The sequence below is a fragment of the Punica granatum genome, chromosome 3 (genome assembly GCF_007655135.1).
Source record: "Punica granatum isolate Tunisia-2019 chromosome 3, ASM765513v2, whole genome shotgun sequence".
NCBI classification, from domain to species: Eukaryota; Viridiplantae; Streptophyta; class Magnoliopsida; order Myrtales; family Lythraceae; genus Punica; species Punica granatum.
In genome coordinates this window covers 15,621,251-15,645,901 of record NC_045129.1, presented here as the reverse complement: position 1 = coordinate 15,645,901, position 24,651 = coordinate 15,621,251, and the positions used below count along the sequence as shown (strand labels likewise).

General features: G+C 38.2%; 2 protein-coding genes and 1 long non-coding RNA gene across 7 annotated transcripts; all 3 read right to left on the bottom strand.

Annotated features, from left to right (window-relative positions):
• Positions 1–4,125: 4,125 nt before the first annotated feature.
• Positions 4,126–6,182, bottom strand: LOC116202079. Of its 2 annotated transcripts, none has more exons than XR_004155980.1 (3): positions 6,011–6,182; positions 4,822–4,860; positions 4,126–4,319 (listed from the first exon to the last, which is right to left on the bottom strand). It is a non-coding gene; the product is annotated as an uncharacterized LOC116202079 (long non-coding RNA). The 2 variants fall into 2 exon arrangements; XR_004155979.1 differs by having other exon boundaries at positions 5,858–6,178.
• Positions 6,183–8,426: 2,244 nt separating this feature from the next.
• On the bottom strand, positions 8,427–12,438 carry LOC116200762 (sulfite exporter TauE/SafE family protein 3-like). 2 transcript variants are annotated; one of them, XM_031531651.1, is made up of 12 exons: positions 11,813–12,431; positions 11,349–11,508; positions 10,712–10,912; positions 10,559–10,623; positions 10,424–10,451; positions 10,211–10,302; positions 10,038–10,124; positions 9,892–9,942; positions 9,589–9,810; positions 9,232–9,325; positions 8,952–9,107; positions 8,427–8,712 (listed from the first exon to the last, which is right to left on the bottom strand). In XM_031531651.1, exons 1-12 carry the CDS (start codon positions 12,023–12,025, stop codon positions 8,627–8,629), a joined length of 1,455 nt encoding a protein of 484 aa, XP_031387511.1. In that variant the 5' UTR covers positions 12,026–12,431; the 3' UTR covers positions 8,427–8,626. The 2 variants fall into 2 exon arrangements, with proteins under 2 accessions (XP_031387511.1, XP_031387512.1); XM_031531652.1 differs by lacking the exon at positions 11,349–11,508 and having other exon boundaries at positions 11,813–12,438.
• Positions 12,439–18,359: 5,921 nt separating this feature from the next.
• Positions 18,360–22,403, bottom strand: LOC116201851 (sulfite exporter TauE/SafE family protein 3-like). 3 transcript variants are annotated; one of them, XM_031533282.1, is made up of 13 exons: positions 22,037–22,400; positions 21,673–21,905; positions 21,211–21,370; positions 20,617–20,817; positions 20,464–20,528; positions 20,329–20,356; positions 20,116–20,207; positions 19,942–20,028; positions 19,796–19,846; positions 19,494–19,715; positions 19,137–19,230; positions 18,872–19,012; positions 18,388–18,629 (listed from the first exon to the last, which is right to left on the bottom strand). In XM_031533282.1, exons 3-13 carry the CDS (start codon positions 21,365–21,367, stop codon positions 18,544–18,546), a joined length of 1,224 nt encoding a protein of 407 aa, XP_031389142.1. In that variant the 5' UTR covers positions 21,368–21,370; positions 21,673–21,905; positions 22,037–22,400; the 3' UTR covers positions 18,388–18,543. The 3 variants fall into 3 exon arrangements, with proteins under 3 accessions (XP_031389140.1, XP_031389142.1, XP_031389141.1); XM_031533280.1 differs by having other exon boundaries at positions 18,360–18,629; positions 21,673–22,401; XM_031533281.1 differs by having other exon boundaries at positions 20,464–20,582; positions 20,695–20,817; positions 21,673–22,403.
• Between the last annotated feature and the right edge of the window lie 2,248 nt (positions 22,404–24,651).

The window sequence follows — 24,651 nt, the reverse complement described above, 5'->3', positions numbered from 1 at the left end:
CTATAAGTATGTTTGACAGATCTGTACTGTGTTCCATTCTCTCATTCTCTCGGTGTGTTGCATTATGTTCTTCTCGTTCATGGTATGTTCTGAGAGTGCACATAAGTGGAGACTTTAAGTTTTAAAATAGATTTCATATATATATATATATATATATAAAAGGAGATCAAAGAAACTCAATTCTCTACTAGAGGTGATAAATCTCCCGGTCCTTATGGTTTTACTGCTCACTTTTTAAAATTTGCATGACCATTGATGAAAGATGATTTTATGGCTACTACAAGATTCTTCTTTGAGTTCAAGGTGATCATCAGGAACGCAAATTCTACAATCATTGCTCTTGTTCTAAAGAAGGCAAAGGCAAACAAAACGAAGGAATTTCGGCCAATATCATGTATAATACCTTCTATAAATGCTTGACTAACGCAGATAAAATGAAGAAATTTTGGACGAAGTTCGGTAATTGTGGCCTCTTGGGAGAATCCAGGACTGCATCTTTGATGCACTTGCTAGTACTAGTACATCTGAGAATTCTTTATTGGCTGGTTGTAAACTACCCCAAGACTATAGAACAAAGGGTTATCCCAGACCTACACCGAGATATTGACGGTGATTCTCAAATATCGAAGAACAAAATGTGATACGATGAGATAGAATGCAATAGAAACAAAGACACACAGAACCAAGGGGTTACCATACTCTTAACGGTCAAAGCGAACCCTTTTATTCTGAATTCTTTAATTCGGAATGAATCAAATCTCCCCAAGTAGGATTCAAACCTACGAACGATCGGTTAACAGTGAAGGTGTTGCCAATATGTTAAAGCCAGTTCTATCTAATATCGTCAGTGAGAACCAAACGCTTTCGTTAGAGGAAGATGGATCACAGATAATGTGTTGTTAGCTCATGAGCTCTTAAGGAATTATCACAAGAAATCTATATTTGCAAGATATGCTGTCAAAAGTGACTCGTGAAGGCATTTGACTCACTTAGTTGGGAGTTTATTGTGCATTTTCTCACAGCCATGGATTTTCCTGAGGTTTATGTGCAGTGGATAAATTCTTGTATCACTTCTCCTTATTATTCTGTGGCTGTAAATGGCTCTTTAGCTGGCTACTCCCATGGTGGAAGGGGTGTAAGGCAGGGTGATCCACTCTCCCCCTGTCTATTTGTGATTGCTGTGGAGTTTCTTTCACAATTATTAAACAATACAATCGCTATGGGCCTTTCAGGATATCATCCCAAAAGCGAATCCAGTACTCTGACTCATGGATTAGGTAACTAATTAATGACAATTCTTGATACTTTGGAAGCTTTCAACAAGTTGTCTGCTCATCGATTTAATCCGGAGAAAATTGAACTGTTCTCTGGCGGATTGGCTACTGCATCAATTGCAAACTTTCTGAGCTTAATAGGATTCGAAGAGGGATGTATACCCATGAGGTATTTGGGGCTTCCTTTGGTGTCAGGTAAACTTACCAGCAAAACTTGTGAAGCTCTTATTGATAAAATTGTGCAAAGGATCAACGGATGGACTATCAAGTACCTGTTCAATGCAAGCCAAATTCAACTTATCAACTATGTTATATTTAGGATGATCACCTATTGGTGTTCGAGTTTTATACTTCCAAAGAGTGTGGTCAAGTTCACCAAAAATGCAGGAAATTTTTGTGGAAAGGCACTGATGAGGTTGCTAGTAGAGGGGGTGGAGCTAATATCAAATGGGAGGATGTATGTTATCCTAAGTGTGAGGTTGGACTGGGCATTAGGAATTTGGTTGATTGGATCTGCATCGTGCGACACATTGTTCGACTTGTCTTCCCCGTTGCTCATCAATACTTGATCGGGCGCTTGGTGTCGACCCTCATATTTTGGGTTCATTCTTCGAGGCATGTTCAACCAGACACTTGGCAACAGAGGACAACATCATCCTGTTGCTCTTGTTGTTGGCAAATATCTCAACATGGCCATGCTACCAGAAACAGATACATAAGTTCATCGTGCCCAGATTTGATTCTAATAGCTTTGCCTTCGATCAGTGGGTTCCACCTTGTTGCATCTGGCGGTTTCCTTCATGAGTGATTGCTATGTGGTTGCCGCGAATTTCTTGAGGGAGGATGCTTTCTCCATGGATGATTGCTGTAGATTTATGCTTTCTGATCGGGCACCTAGCGGCGCTACGACTACTTGTTTGCACAACAGAGATATCGGAGCAAGTGTTTCCGGAGATGTTAAGACATTAGTGACCGGAAACTGAACCTTCTGTTTCTCCTGCACTTATTTGAAACCTGTGAGAAAACCATCGAGAAACATATGCTGTAGACCAATGAGGAACTCAAACGCACGAAAAGGAGGAAAAACTTCAAGTTGCTTCGGAGTTTTTATTGCTTGAAGATGGCCCCCACGGAAGAGTTCAGACCGGCATGCGCAAGCTTCGTGGCGATCATCTCGAAAATTCAGTTGCAAACGTTGTATCAAGTTCATTCCAGAATGGGGTGAGAGGAGCCACAACGAAAATTCATGTAGACGACTTAGCATCATGCTGCGGTCATCGTCGTGGCTGTCGATCCTTCATTGAGGCGATCGATGAGGCATCCAGAGGCGAAGAATCAGAACTTTGGAATGTTGAGGGCCGAGTTCATGTTGCAGTAACCGAGTCTGCCAGTCATGAGGCAGTTAAAGGTCTGTCATTCATGGAGGATTGCATTCTCTGCATCCAAACCCACCCGTCCAGACCATCTCATTCCCATCGGTTCCCCATTGCATCGCCCACAAACACAATGATGATCTCCCTCGCACGAAACCAAAGTATTCGATCAAAACTGACATCGTCCCTATCGGCGAGCGCTCCTCTGCTTTTCCAGCCTCCACAAACTCGAAAGAATCGGCAGAAAAAAAGTGCCGAGAAAGGTAACGCTTCGAATTGCATTGAGCTTGAACTGGATGGAGGAGGGAACGTCAATGAAGACCAAGCCGGTGCCGGTGCCATCGCCTTTCGTCTCAAGTTCCCACAGATGGCGCCAAGTAATAGTGTCGGGGAGAAACAGGTGTCTGATCATTCTCTTCTCGGGTGTCTCATCATTATTCTCCCTCATTTCAACTGCTTTCCTTACATATTTATAGAGGCATCCAACAGACTACTCCCGACAGCAGTCATTTGGAAAGGGTCGGGCTTCCCTTTTTTTTTTTTGGGGGCTTCTCGGTCCGAGTCCTTTTGGGACCCCGATATAAGGGACCTATCATTACTTTTCCGTACATGAGAAGTTGGTCTGCTCAGTGGAATAACATCTTGGTTGCTCTAGGTTTCATTTTGGCATTAGATAATGATTTGGATTCTTTGGTTTATTCAATTCCTATTTGGGGTGAAGTAGGTCAACGCCCGTAGGAACTTTTAGTTTAAATCTGTAAAGGAAATGGTCTCTGCGTAGATGGGATGCTTTTAGTTAATAAATTGGTTATTTGTTAATTATTTTCTTAAAAATTGAAAATGTAGTTTAGAAATACCAATAATATTTTGTATTTGAAATATTGAGATTCATAATATTTCTAGAATATGCTTTGTTTGGCAGGAAAATATAACTTAATTTTAATTAACTTAACTTTATTCTTTCCTCAATTCAACATCACTTTTTCTTATCTATTATTTAAATTGATTTTTTACTATTAAATTTTTTTAACTATTCAATATTTTTTTCTCAATTCAATAACACAATAATTGTTTTTTATCTTATTCTTAAAATTCTCTCGGATACTTTTTTCCAACTACTTTTGTTTTCATCTCCTCAAATCAAAATAAATCAAATTTATACCTTGTTTGGTTTTAGAACATAATTTTAACTCTACTCCACTTAACTCCACTTATCTTCAATTCAACAACACAATTATTACTTTTCCATTTTTCTTTAATTTTTTTAACCATTCAATTCAATTTTTAATACTAAATTCTCTCAAATTACTTTTTCCACAATTTTACAACACAATCATTACTTTCTCTCAACTATTTATTACTTTTTTACACTTTTTTTCATAATTCAACAACACAATTATTAAAATCCAATTATATATATATATATATACAAAATTGAGTAGAGTTGAGTTAAAACTCAACTCTAAAACCAAACGGGATAAATTAATTAATTTTGTTACCAAACGCAATGTAAATCACTTGCCAGGCCTTGGTATTCCCATGTTATTGTTTTTGTAGCACTTCGCTACATGTTCAGTAGGTAATTGTATTATTAAAATTATTTAGATCTATACTACAAAAAACTTATAAATTGATTCCATTTGAATCCACGCAATTTTTCCTGCAAGTTAAACTAAATAAAATGAGTCAGTAACGGGAAAAAATTAACGAAAACAAGTGCGCGTGCATACTAGTCCTCAAAAAAAGAAGGAAAAGATAGTATATGAAGCTCCTTAGGCATCCCTGATGATTCCTTAGTCCAAGTCCTCATTGATCCATGTGTTGACCCGACTTGTCTTAGAAAGAGAAACTTTTAAGAGGGTTCCAATCGGTATAATTGTGCTAGGCAACACATTATTCTCATGATTCAGTTAAATGCCAGTAGCTGAGTGTATATTACAATTTCCCCAAGGGCATTACATTAATTTTCTGTATGAAAAACTAAATAAATAATATGAGGTTGTTCCTACGAGTGATGAAGAGCAGGAATCCATACCAAAGAAGAAACTATGAATTCTTTATAGATTATATAAGAAACAGTTTCAAGCAGAAACGAGAATGCCATTAACATGTGAAATCTTCACATGAATATATGCATATAGGACCAAAGAGAGAGCTAGAATACAAGGACTCACCTCATTCCGGCGACAACTTCGAAATCCTCTTCAAGTGATCTGATGATTTTGAGAATAGAACCTTTTAATACTACTTCAAACTATAGTCTCTAGAAATTTCACCTATCCTAAGGGATTAGTGATTATATTATAGACTCTAGAATATCGAATCATTTACATAGTGTTCAATCAGTTAAGTGAAGGCATTAGTGCTTGAAATTATTGAACCAATCTATGTGAGATTTTCCTCAAAATTTGCAGGCAATGTCATCTTTGCTGCATAAAAGATCAATATTCAGACTGAGATATATTGAACAATAACATGTTCAGTTTCTTTCCTTATATTATCACATGAAGTCAAACAGAATTAAACACAAATCACTGCAAACAAAGGTTAATAGCAAGAAAAGAAAAATCACACAGAATGACAAGCCAATGGATTAAAATTATCGCAATATCAGGACAACAAATTTGCTAACTAGAAGAACATGTGAAGAAATAATGGTTCAATCAACCAGCAAGATAAGATTATGATCAAGTTCAAATGCATACCGTCAAGATGCTTAAAATTATCCATCAAGCCATAAGTTTCAACAAAACCGATTTATTTAGATATATCCTAAGCATTTACAAGGCTCTAAGGACCAAATAACAATAACATTCATAGCACAAACTTCTCATAAGAGAAGATAGAAACGCATTGCAGACTTTTACTGATCAAAATACCAAAATCTCATCAAAATATCAACATCTTGCAGCATTTTATAGATCAAAACACCAAAAATGTCTGCATCATCCGATCTATTTATATTATTATATCTATGCAGAAGCTGCTTACCACATACAGCAAGGGCCTAGACCTATCAAACTCTCAGCTATGCCACGTGATTAGATGCATCGTTTGCTTAACAAAGTAGATTGGGAGTAGGAAACAACTCATCGCGTTAACCCATTGCTGTGAACAGAGAACACACAAAATCCTAATCTGTGCCATGAATGCCATAGTGAAAACAAAAAATCGAAAGAAGCACGGATAACAGAGTAGGAAACAACTTACTGATTTCATTGGAGAAACCCTAGAATATAATGAAAACTAGGTTGGAGGCAACAAGTGAGAAGCACAGCGACCGAGTTGATCACAAGACAGGAAAATGAGAGATTTCACCTCATCGGAGAATGTATGATTTCATCGGAGTAGGATACAACTCACCAATTTCACAGGAGTAGGAACAAATGGTCTTGGGAGTTAGCAACAGACCAGCGAACCCGAGGGATGCTTAGAGCCGACGACCATTCTAACGGCCACGATGCTAAGATACTCACAGTCTCGTAGCATAGCCAAAGAAAAAGTGAAGATGAAAAAGTTGATCAAACGGTGAGATCCCAAACAAAATCTTTTTAACCACTAAATTTACCTTTGCTTTTTAAAAATTTCTAGTTGCTAATGTTATAAAATCCCTAATCTTGCTTTCACCTATTAGCCACCATCCATTCAAGAATAAACCACTTCAATTAGCCGCAATTACTTTTTACATGTAAGACTATCATGTAAGCTATTATCGTGATTAGTGAGCCAAGCACCAACATTGAAACTCCACGTACTTTATTCTTTGAAATTAAAAAAATTAAGAGAAATGACTCAGCTGTACATAAAACTGAATAGGTCCTAGGATTCTAGTGACACTTTTTTCCTTTTGGTAGTAAAAAAAACACCTTTTGGTAGTAAAAAAATAAAATAGTGACAGTAGTTGTGCTTCCCCGTTGCAAAAAATTGTTCTCGATGAGTTTCAACGTATTGGTCAAGGGAATTAAGTGGCAGATGCCATACAAAAAGAAAAATCAAATGAATAATTGAAGGTGAAAGTGGTATTTCATGTGTTTTAAGTCTAATGGGCCAGAATGGCTATTATGAACCGCATGATTTGGAACAATGTTTCCTCATTGGACCAAAACTAGCCCCAAAATCTCTTTATGGACCCAATATTGCAACCAAGGAGGGGACCTTCTGTACGTAACCCGGAGCCGGACAGCCCATTCTGGCAACTAAATGAGCCCTTAAATGTAACTGCATGAAAATAATAGGGATTTAGATCAGATTATTGGTTGAGTATGAGTTGTCAAGGTATTGGGAAGCCATCATACCCCTTTGTAACGTCCTGAATATTTTTTTCGATGAACAAGGCGGAGTAACAGGTCAACAGGAGAAAACAAAAAAAAAATGTTACATCAAGCAAAAATGGGGTAAGGAAGTCCCAATCATGTCGACAAAGAGTAGCATAGTAATGCTGGCCTGAAACTTAAGAGAAGAAGCGGAATCCAAGCCGCAATACCATAAATAGTTATAAAGGAGTCAAAAATCATGCATCATCACATTTTCTTAAAATTTACGGATAATTTAATAATGCTGATATTCTATAATTAAGTCACGAGCAAAAGATTTATGAAAATAAAATTAATACATAATTAAAGGGTTAATTTCCATTTTAAACGATATATATATTCCTAAAAATTCGGTGTATACATTTATTTATAACCACAATAACAACCGGGGTATTACTAGCCCCTTCTGCAAAGACCCCACTTTGTCTCATTCTCTCTCCATTTTTTTGCTAACCCGGAGTATCTGGATTTCGTCCGACTAATTCCCGAGACTCCGTAAATCTCCGGCGGCGCACGGAACGGGTAATTATGCCAAAAACGCTCTGGTGATTTCAAGGAGTTTCGAACCGAGAATCGAATTGATACTTAAGCTGCTCTTTACTACTAAGCTAAATTCCTCGGAGTTCTCATTCTCTCTCCTTGGGATCATCCTATTGGACGATACTTGGGGTAAAGGCAGTGTCGTTCCAGCACCATAGAACTTCTTGAATTATCAGGTGGAGTCGAATTCATATGCACCTAATCAAGTGAAAACGAGAGATTAGAACGCTGACTTGACAGGGAATTTCTTTTTCGGTAGGAAAACGGGACGATTGGGAATTATTATTTTACATGCAGATGCTGACCTTGGTGTCAATATCCATTGAAGCTTACGATTGCACCTAATCAAATCCAATACCCTCAGATTTGCTGTGACTACAGAGTAAAATCCACGCTTAGTGGGTCAGTTTGGTTAATTCGACGTATATTTATCAATCCAAAAGTATTTATCACCGAAAAAGTGGATCTTAGAAGTGTAGGAGAAGGCAACGTCCAAGACTAAATAAATTGGATATACAGATGTGACGCAGTAACGAGCGTCGTATTAAGAATAAACCGATTACAGAGTCAATTTTGTTAGCGGGACTTTTTGTACCATTTTATTTAGTTTTTTATTTTCTTTTACTAGACTCATGGGCGTGCTTTGTAATGAAAATAATAATAATAATAATAATAATAATAATAATAATAATAATAATAATAATAATAATTTGTGAGCTTCAAATGAAGTCCGAAAACTCAACCACCTAAGAAAAAATACAATGACTTAATTGGATGTGGCAACATTAGATATTAGTTGGCCAAGACAACATTAGATATTAAAAATCAGTCAATTCAAGGGAGTTGAACTTCTCCACGGAAGGTCCTCGTCTTGCTACCAAATAAATTCCAAGGAAAGAATAATTGAAGATGTGATCGAGAACACAAGCACGAAACCAAGACGGATGATTAAATTATCAAGTCTAAGAATAAGATCCTTAATGTGTGGCGGAAAAGAAAGGAAACACGTCGGGGTTCGTCCTGAAACTTCAGGAGCGGTACGAAATACAGAGCGAAAAATTTAGCCTGGGAAAAAGAAAATTGAACTGGAAATTAGGTGAAAGCGAAGGCGGCGATACTATCTTCTTCAAGAACCATATGTGCATAGGTTCTCAAATCCCATATAGGCATGTTCCTCTATGTCTTCAATCATTTTTGCTATACCGACTCCACCTGCCAAACAAGACACCACACGATTGACAAAGGACATCAGAAAGTTACTGCAGATTGTGCAGAAATTGTTCCAGCTTTCAAGAATTATGTCCAAGCTGCTTTCTTGTATAACTTCGAAAGACAAAGGGAAGAACCGGGTTGAACGTGACTACGTACACCTCTGAGAGTTGGTTGTTTATGTGTGTTGCACAGGAGAAGATCTATAATTAATGGAATAGCTCTTCGAAGAGACATCTTACCTAGTGAAATTGCACTGATAGAAATTGCACTGATAAAGATTGTTCCGGCGAGGATGAAAATGATGAGAGATGCTCTCCCGAGAATGGTGATTATCCTCCGCACAATATACTGCCCTGCGAAGGCAGCGACTGTGGCAACAGCAATGAAATAAAGAGCTGCAAGGTAACATAACATAGGCTGATCATCGATAAAAAAAATTTTAGCAGAAAAAAATGAAGCAGGTTGAATCATGATGAGTATAATCAATAGAAAATGTTCCAGTCAGAGGATAGTACTCACCGTATGGAACAGGGAAACGTTTAAGAAGGTAGTATTCTACGACAGACATGGATGAAGAAAATGTCATAGCAAAAGTAGCAGTGGCACTTGATACCTGCACAGACAGTTACAACACGATGAACATTTTCATCTTCGCACCAATTTTCACAGAAGAGAGTATGGCAACCTCAAGCAATTGTGACAGTCAAATGTTCAATTATGTTTTGCTATGATCAAGTCCGACTTGCCTGTCTGTTATGCTTCGTATTCTTACCAATGATTATTCATGTTTCAGACTACTTCTAATTGCAAGGATCACAGCTCATTGTGCTGAAAAGTTAAAAAGCTCATGAATTAAAGGGGCTCAGACCTACTGACCTGGGGAGGAATTCCCAGCTCGAGAAAAAGTGGACCCAAAATGAACCCTCCACCGAGACCAAGCAACCCACCAACCATACCAGCAGCCATCCCACATAAGCAGTACAGAACCAACTGATGAACTTTCCAGTCGGTGCCCTCTTCTCCCTTCGATTCAATCACTCTCTTCCCTGTGTACAGGCACACTGCTTGGTAACCCGACACTCCTACTGCCACCGGTATCTGCAAAGTACAACCAGAAACATTATTACTGATTCAGATTTCTCAAGGAAGTATCCCAATGATCGTAGGTTTGGAAGTTACCTGCCCCAGGTTCAATACCCAGTATAATGCAGAACACGTGGTAGTGTAATTCTGCATGCCCAAATGCACATGAAGCTTTAGTATCTGTGTTTGTTCTTCACAATCAAATTCAAAAACTGTCAAAGAGAAGAGCTATGGGAGAGAACCTTCCCGATTTCCAAACCAAGGATGATCACCCAAACTGCACAAAGGATTCCAAATTCCTTCCACCGAACGTTCTCAATGATAGAGACCTGAGATAGTATAATGAAATTCAGTTCATGTCACTAAGTGTGTGTATCGGTAGAAATTATGGTCTGTGTTAATATCTCTAAGTTACCTCTGTTCGTTTAGTTTCAGGGGCCTCCGTTTCATTGCCATTGGCCGGTTCTCCAGGAAGGGGCGTATATTCTACGTCCTCAGCTCCATTCCCTAATTAAAGAAAAGAAGATTACCAGAAACGATCTTCTTAGCACATTCGAGATTTCTAGGATGTTGAATTGATGGAGAAAAAGTAAACGAAGTACGTAAATGTGATAGATGGGTCCCTCACCATTTGATTCCAAGAGCCTTGCCGCTTCCTGCGAAACAGTACCGAGAAAGAAAATATTTGCTATGAGAGCAAACATACAAAATGAGCCAGAACTTATTTCACCTGAAAAGACATCAGAGGAACTTGAGGGATTACCTTCTTCAGTATGGTTTCCTTCTTCCAAGTCTCGACACCCTTCATGAATGCTTTCGTAGATGTGCCTGCAGGTTGAGATTTATACTGAAAGGTGTCATTCATTAAGGTAATACTGTTTTCAGCTTGATCAAAACTCATATGTTACTGATTTACCTAAGAAGAGGATGATCAGCAGGACCGTGATCATCCAGTCGGCAAATATGACATTGAAGGCAACTCCAATACTGATACCGAGCACGAGCATCGGTTGGAAAAGAAGGGCAAGGTCATAATCAATGATGGGCATGTCAAGGGTCGGGTGTCTCAGCTTAAGGTTGTAATACACTGTTGAAGCAGCCGCTCCCATGATCATACCTGGTCAGACCAACACGGTATAATAATGTTACACTTATTTTTGAACTGACCGAAACTTTAAACATGTAGCCAAAGTCACGGGGAATTGAATGAATAGAAGGAATTGATCACTGTCAACAGTAAGACTAATTTGGAATCTGAGTTAAGCCTGCCAGATGAAGACGTTTTAATCACTAATATCTTTATCAATAAACAGATGACCCGATATGAGATAATCGGGTGCTTGTAGCCTCAGAGTCAGGATCCAGACTCTCCGCTACGAACAACCGTTTTGATTTCAAGCAGGTACTAAACAGATCAGGATGATGGATGCCGGGTCAAATAAGATTTGTCCATTGATGTGATGGGCATTCTGTAAATCCCAGAAAAGGAAAATGACGGAACCCAGTTTCACTCTTTAATTTACGACTTTTCTGTTTTGGGATCGGTCTCTTACATTTCGATATCGCAGTTGACGACTTGGCGTCAAAACCGATGATAAGATTAAGCATGGGGACAAAGATACCGCCACCTCCGACACCTCCCACACTCCCGAAAGCCGCTCCGAAGAACCCTATTATGCTTCCAACCACAATTTTCCATCCGAATTTCATTGCCTGCAGATCCGACATCAGAAGTCACAAAAAACAATCGAACTGGGTTGGACATACTACTCCTTCTTGATCTCCTATCCGGTGTTAGAAACAGTTTCGGTAACCAAATAGAGAACTCTTTCTATCAGTTTGAGGATTAAATTAAGTGTTCCACGTCAAAAAGTTATCCGAGTCATGATTATTTGAACTCCAAGGTGGATCTGCCTTTTGCATTAAATAACCAATCAAAGAGTAAAGCCCACACAGATCTGAAGAACTTTTCATCAGAGAAAAGTAGCCTATGATACAAAATAAGTGACGTCTTTACCGGCCAAACATGTGTGTAGCCCACTCTCCCTTTCTGCCACAGGAAGTTCCGTATGCTGGTGAGGAGCGACTGCGAGTCATCGGTTTTGGCTCTCGGAGCGTCTCTGTCGGTTCCCTCTTCTGCTGAAACGAAAAGGGCTGCTATAACGAGGAACCCGACCACTATCACCGCGAAACACTTCCAACCCCTCAATCTGCCTCCGACCCCCGCCATGAGATCCCACTTATGATATCAGAGGTTTTCACCTACTCCTCAACCTCTCTAAACTGGTATACGAAAAACTGGCTCAGCCACGAGTTCGGCGACGAGGCAAAGCCCACAATTTATCTGCTCTGCTCCTCCGTCGAGCTGGCTGCTCTCGGCTGAGTTGACTTAGTACTGATGAAGCCGCCCTCGAGATGCCGGAATGGCCACCGAATGTTTCAGAACAGGGGAGAGACACAACGAGGGTGCTGTTCCTCGGAAGAGTGGAACCAAGTCACCGAATGTCTGCTTCTCTCTCTCTCTCTCTCTCTCTCTCTCCCTCCCTCTCTCTCTAGATATTGCAGAGATATAGAGGTCTTAATGGAACAGAGATCAGTTGCTTTATATTGTATGGATGCTATTGCTAATGTAATGATCTGCCATGAAAGGGGGCCTCTGTGCTCTGTCCCTCCTTGCTCTACCTGCCGTTCCTCTCTGCTCCTGGCAGTTTGACCCGGATCCGGATACAAAACCGCCAACCCTTAAATAAAAATTAGATAATTAAAAATTAATTTTCTAACTTAAATAAAAGATTGAAGATCATAAAATCTTAGGTAGATAATGAACTCGTTTCCAAAAGTTTCAAAATTATTATATTATAGGGATTTTTATCTAAAATAGCCAATGGTTTAACCGTTTTGTCAAATCTATCATATGCTTTTTTTTTGGTCAAATTTATCACATGATTTACTTTTTGCATCAAATCTATCTCGGTATTACCTTTTCCGTCGACATCTAACGGCCGTGCTGATGTGGCACGTGGAGAGATAGTGGGCCACACTTGCCACGTGGGCGCCACATCAGCACGACCGTTAGATGTCGATGGAAAAGATAACGCCGGGATAGATTTGATATAAAAAGTAAACCATATGATAGATTTGACAAAAAAAACATATAATAAATTTGACAAAATGGGTAAACCATGGACCATTTTAGGTAAATTCTCCTATATTATATGAATATTTTACTAAGGTGGCGTTTGATTCAAAATATATCACACTCCACTCCATTATTCTTTTAATTCAACAACATAATCAATATTTTTTCTATATTTTTCTCCCATTTAAAAATAAATTATCAGACATGCATTTTTCAAACAATTATTACAACCAATTTTTTAACAATAAATTCATCTATTTATTTTTACATCCATATATACATATTTTTTTGTCTTTTTCTCTAATTTAATAATATATCCTCACATTGACATTTTCTTAACTATTATTAGAATTAATTTTTTAATAATATATTGCCCCATCTAACCTATTTTTTCCTACATGAGTGGAGTAGAATGGAGTAAAAAAAATCATTAATTCATTTTTGATTTATTATACTTTATATAGTTAACAGTATCTCATCAAAAAATTAGATAAATATTTTGTGTTATTCGGATTCCATCATGAAATATCTTTGAAAAACTTAAAAAAATTATTTTGAATTAAAAATTATAATAAGAATTATAAAATTCAAAATAATCGATAAAATTTCATTCAAGATCCGAACGTTCTAAGGCCATAAGGACAAAACTGCCATGTCTTTGCTTTCATATATACAACATATTATATAGATACAAATGAATTTTTTTTTTTGTTGAATAAACTGAGAGATAGATTCGTGTCATGAGGAAATCTTGTAGATCTTCTCCTGGGAACCACATTAGCAGTCGCATGAATCAATCTAGTAGTCCAAGGTTTTAGGACCACAGTTTGAAGGATGAATTTGCCCAATTTTTTTTTTTAAAAAAGAATCATACTAATTTCGTCAACTTCTTTTACTTTTATTATCAGCACATTCGGGTTCGTACATTTATAATATCATATTTTCATTTATTATATTCCGACTTCAGGTTAGGTGCCTCTATAACGCGTAGCGGTTTTGGGAGGTAAAGTGTGTAAGTACTTGAAAGTTTGGAAAATTTGGAAAATCAATTTCCTTTGAAAGTTTAGGGTCTGAAGTTTTAAGTCCCAATTTTGGAGAGTCAAGATCGAATTTTCCGAAAAGTGCTTTATCAACTAAAAAGAAAAACATCGCCACAAATTTATTGTGCAATTCTTTAACTCGAGAAAAAAAGATAGTCCTTGTCAAGTAATAACTTAAGTGGTAAAATAAAGAATTACTTAAATTCCAATATGAAAAAAAAATTAATATCTTAAACTCAACTCTATTTATTTATCATCAAAAGATTCAATTGATCTCGCATTCTTTTGGGGTGAAAACTAAATAAACATTTGGCTTATATAATGCCAGTTCACTCTTTAATAACTTGTGTACTGGTTAATTGCAATCCATGAATGAAAATGACTAATCATTTACTTGGACAATGATGGCACCATCCATGATTGACCTCGTCCAACAAGATGATAAAATGAAAGTAATCTTTCCCATCCTATGAAATAATGGAAATATGCCCGAATTGTTTTATCTATTTCATAATTCGAAGCCTAGATCCAACACAATTCGATGCTGAAGATCCAAAACAAACATTAATTATTGAGTAAATCCGGAGATTCAGTCGAGATGTTCCATTAGACCCCAAACATCTTTTCTTTATTTCTTTTTTTTTCCCTTTCATTTATACACCTAACCATTTTTTATTGAATTCCATTTAGAAAAAAAAAAAGATTGGCAGACGCGATTAAGTATGTTTATGGCCAAGCAGCTGAAGATTAGTTGTGTGCTCTTTCAGAGAGTCAAGACTCTGCATTCATAAATTCATACACGTGCTTTTGGCAGAAACGCATAAGTATAAACAATTAAGCATATGTAGTTAATTAAGCATATGGAAGAATCTTCCCGGAAGATCCAATTTCAAGACTGGTTTAGGATCCATGTTCCTCGGCTTGACCCGATTGCCGGAATCATGCTCCTTTTAAAAAAAAATTAAAACAAAAAAACTGAGGCGTCCGTAAGATAAGGCCCCACAATTATACGAAGCAGGATCCAATAATGAAGGGGCCAATCAACGTCCGAATTTAAGACATTTCCTGTCTCTAATCAATTAAAGGTTAAACTCATCAAAAACTAATCCTTTTTTGGGGCCATATGGGGTGCCCACGGGTCTATAACAAGAATATAAATTAAAACAATAAAGGGGTACATAAGTCCCACTAGTGAGAATCGAAATCAGGACCTCTTCTTTACCAATTTGGGTTGGTTTAAGCGGTTTGACGCTTGTTCCGCTGAAGTAAGATATCGGGTTCAAGTCCTTGTGAATATAGAAAATCCACGCTGCGAGAGCTTTACCCTTTACTAGGCCGATCCGACTCGACTGAAATAGTAGGAATCCAATTGAGCTTCTAAATATCAGGATTCACTTCAAAAAAAAAACTAGGACATCTTCGTTCTAAATCGACGCTATGCGCCACTGTACCAAGACTCGTTTCTCGAAAAACTAGTCCTTCAACCCGCGCGTTTGCGAAAATACTTGCATTTTTTGGAAAACATAAACAGGTTGTACAGTTGTTGAATAAAATTTTTGGAAAATTCTAAATTCATTAATGATATCATTAAAGAGTGTCTTCTACATGAATGAAGAGGTTGGGTGAAAATTATAAAAGATAATGCAAACTTAATTATATGCTTTTAACGCAACGAACATGAAAAGACACTTCATAAGAGCTGGATATCTCCGAAAATGCTGCCAGGAACTTTGAATCTTTCAAAATGCTGAAGTAACACGTCGTCATTGATACAACGGGAGGCTCTCTTAACAACTCCTTCAATTATATAATACATGGAGGCTGACAATAGAGGGCAATAAGAACAAATAAATAAATAAGGGAACTGAAGATCACTGTGCTCGAATTTTCATGCATAGTCCCTTGTTGAACTCACATGCATATACTGTTCATATTTAGGGTAGCCTTCAGCGTTTTATACGATAAATTATGTAAATTAAAGTTAGTCTTTACTTGATAAGTGATGTAGTGCAGTAACTAACACTCTCATCTAGTAACTTATAGATTCCAAGTTCGATTCTCATCAGTGGGACTACCTATGCCCATTTATTTAGATTTCTTTTCCATTTCCTTATACTAGACCATGAGCCTCCTATTGTAATCGAAAAAAAATGAACTTTTACTTTTTCTGTTTTTTCTTTTTTTTTTTGAGGTTCGATCTCCTCATTTACTAAAAATAAAAGATAAAACAGTCAATTTTGTCCTTGAAAGCAGCCAACACATTTATAATTTTAGCCAACATTTTTTTCCCTCCAAAGATAATTTTGTCTGACAAATATGTCCCGCCGTCAACTTTCCCGTTAGAGCCGTGACGGAAGTTTGACGTGGACATACACGTGGACTAACGGCAGCAACAAATAATATAAAATAATCAAAACGACATCGTTTTGAATGATATCGAAATAAAAATTTAAAAAATTTTAAAAAAATATTAGAAAAAAAAACTAAACTAAATAAAACAGAAAATAAAAAAGGAAAAACCCTTGAATCGTGAAGGGAGGGCAGCAACCTCCCCTTGGTGTGGGCTGGTCAGCGGTAAAGGCCCCTCAACGGGGCAACAGAGATGCCGTTCGTGCCTTCACACCGACAGGGTCGTACCTTCAATCTTGATGGATTTTCTTCTTATCATGCCATAACCGAGGATTAAAAAAATTGAGAAAAATTATAGCGCAGTCCTATAAGTTAGCCACTTTCTCACTTTTCATCTCATAAGTATCAAAGTGGCCAATTCAGTCCAATATTGTTTTGTCCGTTACACACTTTCGGTCCGTTCCATCACTAAGGATTAACTGATATTGACGTGGACGTTAATGCTATGAAATGTTCTCCACTTACAATTAAAATATGTAAAAGAATAAATAAAATAACTTTTAAAAATAGAAAATCTAAAGAATCCCACAAAGAATCCCTTGTCAAGCCAAGGTGTCGCTACGAGTGCGTGTCTCTCCGGCATCCCCCGCCAACCTAGATGAGTTCACTGACGAATTTTGAAATTGCAGTGACCTAAGGGTGCTCTCAACTTCAATAGTCGCTAACAATATCGCTCCGGGGGTGGTGCTTGTAAATGTGGCCAACAATCCACCTTACTTGATGATTTTTGGATTTTTTTTTTATTTGGGAGGATGGCGGCTCCCCATTAGCCACCACCCCTCTCGTCAAGGTTGGCAGTGACCATAGGCGTGGCCAATGGCCCCCTCCCCAATGATTTTAAAAATTTGTATTTTATGATTGGAAAATTACATTGTACAACACAACTCGGTGAACTTTTTGACGCTACAGTACAAATCAAAATAATTTCATCATATAATACGAAAAAAATGAAAATTTTCATGTTGTAGCACAATTCAAAACAATTTCACCATATTGCATGAAAAAAATAATTTTTTTTTCACGTTGCCTATATTCCGTCATGAAATGGATAAAAAGCTGATTTGTGGCTTTTTTTGGACAATTTTTCTTCGATGAATACTTGATAGATCAAAAATAAATTAAATCAAAATTAAAATAATACTATTTTAAAAAATAATAACCAAGGGATAAGAGAAGGGGTGGAGGTATTGCCGCCAGCCACCCACTCTCAGTTCATGTCACCGACCGGTTCAAACTAGCCAGAGATGTCGATTCGGATTTGGATGGTCTATGAACGCGTCGACACCCCTACAATTTGAGCGATCTTAGCTGATCAGATAAACTGGGAGAGTGGGGTAATCCCGCTAGCCCTGCATGCCCCTATCGACGTCGTCGGTATGGCCTGAGCCAGCTGAAAATGTAGATCGGGGGTTTAACGGAATATAGACTACATATTGTGGTGTGGAAAAAATTATTTTTTTGTGCTATATGGTGAAATTATTTCGATTTCTGCTGCAACTTAAAAATATTTTCTTTTTCTTGCTATACGATAAAATTATTTCAACTAGTCATAAAACTCACGCATTGCTTGGACTATTATCGATATCATAATTTTATAATACAAAATGTTGGGAGTAGTTACATTAACGACTATCTTTAAAAACTTGTAAAAGTCTCATCGGGAACATATATTAAAAGTGTAAATATATTATGAAAATTTGGAAAAAAAAGTCTAAATTTGTATTAATAGAGAGATTCAAAGAGACAGTTCACTACGGGCTGAAGGGAAAATCCTCGTCGCACGAATGAAGAATTTCGTGGAAATAGGCTAAATTAATATACATATTGTAGGATACAACGTTGAAAAGGTTGATAAACTGTCTTGTTCGGTGTCATTCTTACTCGAAGAGATATTTTCTTGACATTATTGTCAAGAATCCCGAGGATGGGATCATTGACTTCATGATTTTCAGGTTGACTTATATATTTTCGCGAGCTAGATTAATCATTTATCATTAAAAAGAATCACCGAAATAAACAATTATTTCATTTCTTTATACAACTAGCTAGACAACAAACCCGAGGACTCATATCAAAGGAAGACGAAGCCCTCTTTTTCTATATGCTAATTAATTGAGTGTTACATGACTATCTATGAAGCTGACGAAACATTAATCTTCTTCAAGAATCATATGTGCATAGGTTCTCAAATCCCATATAGGCATGTTCCTCTATGGCTTCAATCATTTTTGCTATACCGACTCCACCTGCGAAACAAAAGACCACAGTGGACAAAGGACGTCTGATCAGAACGTTACTGCAGATTATGCAGAAATTGTTCGAGCTTTAAGGAATTATGTCCAAGCTACTTTTTTGCATAACTTGGAAGAACAAAGATAAGAACTGGGTTGAACGTGACTACGTACACCTGTGAGGGTTGGTCGTTTATGTGTGTTGCACAGGAGAGGATCTATAATTAATGGAATAGCTCTTCGAAGAGACATATTACCTAGAGCTATTGCACTGATAAAGATTGTTCCGGCGAGGATGAAAATGATGAGAGATGCTCTCCCGAGAATGGTGATTATCTTCCGCACAATGTGCTGTCCTGTGAAGGCAGCGACTGTTGCAACAGCAATGAAGTAAAGAGCTGCAAGGTAACACAACATAGGCTGATCATTGAAAAGAAAAATCTTATCTGAAAAAAATGGAGCAGGTTGAACCGTGATGAGTGTAATCAATGGAAAATGTTCCAGTCAGAGGATAGTACTCACCGTATGGAACGGGGAAACGTTTAAGAAGGTAGTATTCTATGACAGACATGGACGAAGAAAATGTCATAGCAAAAGTAGCAGTGGCACTTGATACCTGCACAGACAGTAACAACACAGTCAACATTTTCATCTTCGTGCCGATTTTCACAGGAGAGAGAATGGCAACCTCAAGCAATTGTGACAGTCAAATGTTCAATTATGTTGCTCTATGATCAAGTCCGACTTGCCTGTTTGTTATGCTTCGTATTCATACCAATGATTATTCATGTTTCAGACTACTTCTAATTGCAAGGATCGCAGCTCATTGTGCTGAAAAGTTAAAAAGCTCATGATTTAAAGGGGCTCAGACCGACTGACCTGGGGAGGAATTCCTAGCTCGAGAAAAAGTGGACCCAAAATGAACCCTCCACCGAGACCAAGCAACCCACCAACCATACCGGCAGCCATCCCACATAAGCAGTACAGAACCAACTGATGAACTTTCCAGTCAGTGCCCTCTTCTCCCTTCGATGCAATCACTCTCTTCCCTGTGTACAGGCACACTGCCTGGTAACCCGACACTCCTACTGCCACCGGTATCTGCAAAGTACACCAACAACATTATTACTGATTCTGATGTCTCAGGGAAGTATCCTGATGATCGTAGGTTTGGAAGTTACCTGCCCCAGGTTCAATACCCAGTATAATGCCGAACACTCGGTACTGTAATTCTGCATGCCCAAATGCACATGAAGCTTCAGTATCAGTGTTTGTTCTTCACAATCAAATTTAAAAACTGACAAAGAGAAGAGCTATCGGAGAGAACCTTCCCGACTTCCAAACCGAGGATGATCACCCAAACTGCACAAAGGACTCCAAATTCCTTCCACGGAATGTTCTCCATGACAGAGACCTGAGATAGTATAATGAAGTTCATTTGATGTCACTAAGTGTGTGTAATTGGTCGAAATTAACAGAAGTGTCAGTATCTCTAAGTCACCTTTGTTCGTTTAGTTTCAGTGGCCTCCGTTCCATTGCCATTGGCCGGTTCTCCAGGAAGAGGCTTAAATTTTACGTCCTCAGCTCCATTCCCTAATTAAAGATCAGAAGATTACCAGAAAAGATCTTCTCAGCACATTCGAGATTTCTAGGATGTAGAATTGATGGAGAAAAAGTAAATGAAGCACGTAAATGCGAAAGATGGGTCCCTCACCATTTGATTCCACGAGTGCAGCCGCTTCCTGCGAAATGGTACCGAGAAAGAAAATATTAGCTATGAGAGCAAACATTCAAAATGAGCCAGAACTTATTTCACCTGAAAAGACATTAGAGGAACTTGAGGGATTACCTTCTTCATTGTGGTTTCCTTCTTCCAAGTCTCGGCACCCTTCATGAATGCTTTCGTAGATGTGACTGCAAGTCGAGATTTATACTGGAAGGTGTCATTCATTGTGGTAATACTCTTTTCTGCCTGATCAAAACTCATATGTTACTGATTTACCTAAGAAGAGGATGATCAACAGGACTGTGATCATCCAGTCGGCAAATACAACATTGAAGGCAACTCCAATACTAATACCAAGCACGAGCATCGGTTGGAAGAGAAGGGCCAGGTCATAATCGATGATTGGCAAGTCGAGCGTCGGGTGCCTCAGATTAAGGTTGTAGTAAACTGTTGAAGCTGCCGCTCCCATGATCATACCTGATTAGACCATCATGGTATAATGATGTCACGCTTAGTTTTGAACTGACCAAATCTTTAAACATGTAGCCAAAGTAGTGCGGAATTGACTGAATGGAGGAATTGATCTTCGTCAACAGTAAGACTAGTTCGGAATATTAAGCTTGTCAGATGAAGACATGACATGAGATAATTGGATGCTTGTAGCCTCAGAGTCAAGATACACAGACCCTCCACTACGAACAAAGGTTTTGAGTTCAAACAGCTACACAGATCAGGATGATGGTTGTAGAGTCAAATAAGATTTGTCCATTGAAGTGATGGGCATTCTGTAAATCCCACAAAAGGAAAATGACGGAACCCAGTATCTCTCTTTAATTTATGACTTTTCTTTTTTCCGGATAAGTCTCTTACATTTTGATATTGCAGTCGACGACTTGGCGTCAAAACCGATGATGAGATTAAGCATGGGGACAAAGATACCGCCACCTCCAACTCCTCCCACACTCCCGAATGCCGCTCCTAAGAACCCGATTATGCTTCCGACCACGATTTTCCAACCGAATTTCATTGCCTGCGGATCCAACATCAAGAGGTTGCAAAAAGCAATCAAACTGGGTCTGACACGATACTACTACTTCTTGATCTCCTATCCAGTATTAGAAAGAGTTTCGATACACAAATAGAAAGTCTCTTTCTATCAATTGGAGGATTAAATTAACTGCAGCACGTCCAAAAGTTATCTGAGTCATGATCCGAAGTAGTTCTGCCTTTTGCATTAAATAACCAACCAAACAGTAAAGTCCAAACAGATATTAAGAACTTCTCATCAGATAAAATTAGACTCGGAGCATACAATATAAGTAACGTCTTTACCGGCCAAACACGGGTGTAGCCTACTCTCCGCTTCTGCCACAGGAAGTTCCGTATGCTGGCGAGAAGCGACTGCGAATCGTCGGTTTTGGTTCTCAGAGCGTCTCTGTCGGTTTTGGTTCTCAGAGCGTCTCTGTCGGCTCCATCTTCTGCCGAGGCGAAGAGGGCTGCTATCACGAGGAATCCGACCACTATCACTGCAAAACACTTCCAACCCCTCCATCTGCCTCCGGACCCTGCCATTAGATCCCGCTTAAGAAATAAGAAGCTTTCACCCACACCTCAACCTCTCTAAACTGGTATAGTAAAAACTCTGGGATCGAATTGAAAGGCCCAGCGACGAGGTTGGTTATGAGGCGAAGCCCACAATTTAGCTGCTCTGCTCCTCCACCGAAAGGCCTGTTCTCGGCTAAGTTGTCTTAGTACGGATGAAGCCGACCTCGAGATGCAGGAATGGCCACCGAATGTTTCAGAACAGGGAAAAGACACAAGAAGGGTGCTTTTTTTTTCGATGAATTACACAAGAAGGGTGCTGTTTCTTGAAAGAGTGGAACCGAGTTACTAAAAGTGTCTCTCTCACTCTCTCTCCCTCCCTCCCTCCTTCTCTCTCTAGATATTACAGAAATATACAGGTATTAATGGAAGAGAGATTAGCAGCTTCATATTGGACGGATGCTATTGCTAATGTAATGCTCTGCCATGAAAGAGGGCCTCTGTGCTCCTTCCCTTCTTGCTCTACCTGCCGTTACTCTCTGCCCCCGACAATTTGACCCGGATCCGGATACTAACCCGCCAACCCGATTATGACGCGAGTCGACGAACAAATCTTGCCAAATACCAATCCTTCTGTCGCTGGGGCCAGTGGTGGAGCACCACTTTGACTCCCCAAATTTTGGGAGCTCGAACTTTCACTCCCTAAACTTTCTATGGACGCAAAAAAATGTCATTAATGAGAGATAATGAGAAAAAGCCCTTTGCATGGTCGAAGGACCGATACACTTCCATGAGGAGGAGGATCCCGATTGCAGATGGCCGACTGACCATCCCACCAATCAAGGTGGCCACTGGTAACAGCAATAAATATCGACTGATCGTAGAGTCCGTGCGTTGTACTGGATAGAACGTAATTCTTTTTTTTTAAAATAATTTTATTATATATTACATGCGTATTTTAAATTGTTATAAATTGTAATTTAGTAAGCAATAAAAATATATGGTATTTTATATATATGACTGATGGTAATTGAATTTCAATAATAAAGTAAGTGAAGACTATATTAAAGTTATCATATGAAATATACATTTTAATATATTTATATTATACATAAATTTATATTTATTTTAATATAAAATTGATGTCATTAAATATTAAAATTTTTTCCTTAAAGAAAAAGTTCAAGATTATTAAATATTTTGTAGATAGTAACTTCATTTCAGAAAATTTCAAAAATATTATTTTATATCGATATTTTATTAGAAATTTTCATTCAATTTTAAAATTCAAAATTATGATGTATTATATATTATGTAACTAACGGTATCTCGTCATAAAATTAGAAAAATATTTTGTTTTATTCAGATTCTATCATGAAGTATCTTTTAAAAAACTTAAAAAATTATTTTTCATAAACAATTATTATAAGAGTTAAAAAATAAAAAAAATCTAGAAAATTTCATTCAGGATCCGAACGTTCTGAGGTCATCAAGACAGACTACCATGTCTATACTTTCACACACACACACACATATATATATATATAATATGTATAATATATAATATAGATATAGATAGTTTTTTTTTGGCTGAATAAACTGAGAGATCATATAAGTGTCATTCGGAGATCTTGTAGATCTTCTCTTTGGAACCACATTAGCAGTCATATAAATCAATCTAGCATTTCATTACCATTTTATACAGAGAATTTGCCATGAAAGATCTTGGTCCACTACACTTTTTCCTTGGAGTTCAAGCCACTAGAAAATCTGACTCACTATTCTTGTCTTAGCAAAAATACATTACTGATGTCCTTTGGCGTTTTGGTCTCAATACTTTTACTCCTGTCAAAACTCCCCTTCCTAGTCGTGTTAGTTTATCATTAAAAGATGGAGATTTACTTATGGATCCTTCTGAGTATAGGAGGTTGGTGGGGGCATTGCAGTATATCACCATTACTCGACCATATATTTGATACGCTATTAATCTAGTGAGTCAGTTTATGCATACACCTCGCACTGTACATTTGCACGTTGCCAAACGTATCCTTCGATATTTACATGGCGCTCATACGCATGGTCTAACACTTCATCGGTCTACTGATCTCCATATTACAGCCTATGCTCTCCATTTTACAGCCTATGCAGATGCCGATTGGGTAGGAAGTCCGGATAGCCGAATATTTACTACTGGTTATGCCATATTTTATTGGATAGAACCTCATCAATTGGCGCTCCAAGAAACAACCAACAGTCTCTAAGAGCTCCACCGAGGCAAAGTATAGTGCTCTGGTTTATACCGTGGCTGAAAATCTCTAGTTGCGACAGCTTATCTCAGACATTGGGCTACATTCACCAAGCCCGATCATTGCCTATGTACATACTCGAATTTGCTATTGTCGAGGCCCGCATGCGCGCGAACGAATCGCATGGCTTGGGAGTGTCTACCTTCCTTGGAATGCGTGACGGACACGCTTGAGAAGGAGTCGCAATCTACCATTTTACGACTCGAAGGTCGATGGTCGGTAAGTTACCCGGGTCTAAGGGTAAAGGTACACCTAGTTTTGCTAAGGCACTAGTCATTGCGGAACCGAAAAATTCGAGTTCGAAGATTCTGTTACATGCAAGCTTATATCCCGCACGCTCTTTCGGTATTCTAGCTTGCGAGGGTTGCCATTTTGTTTATTTACCATGTGAATTAGACTGCACTCGGCTTACACGTGTTGACACCATAAATTCGATGGACTAAACGATGCGGATTGAGAAGCC

What these genes read in the sequence shown, in the direction of transcription:
- LOC116200762 (XM_031531651.1), bottom strand. Translation starts at nt 12,025, where the DNA reads ATGGCGGGGGTCGGAGGCAGATTGAGGGGTTGGAAGTGTTTCGCGGTG. An exon ending in AAGGCTCTTGGAATCAAATG is followed by an intron (nt 10,303 to 10,423) that starts GTGAGGGACCCA and finishes TTCTTTAATTAG; the next exon opens with GGAATGGAGCTGAGGACGTA. An exon ending in CTGAAACTAAACGAACAGAG is followed by an intron (nt 10,125 to 10,210) that starts GTAACTTAGAGA and finishes ATACTATCTCAG; the next exon opens with GTCTCTATCATTGAGAACGT.
- LOC116201851 (XM_031533280.1), bottom strand. Translation starts at nt 21,912, where the DNA reads ATGGCAGGGTCCGGAGGCAGATGGAGGGGTTGGAAGTGTTTTGCAGTG. An exon ending in GTTGATCATCCTCTTCTTAG is followed by an intron (nt 20,529 to 20,616) that starts GTAAATCAGTAA and finishes CTCGACTTGCAG; the next exon opens with TCACATCTACGAAAGCATTC. An exon ending in ACGTTTCCCCGTTCCATACG is followed by an intron (nt 19,013 to 19,136) that starts GTGAGTACTATC and finishes GTTACCTTGCAG; the next exon opens with CTCTTTACTTCATTGCTGTT.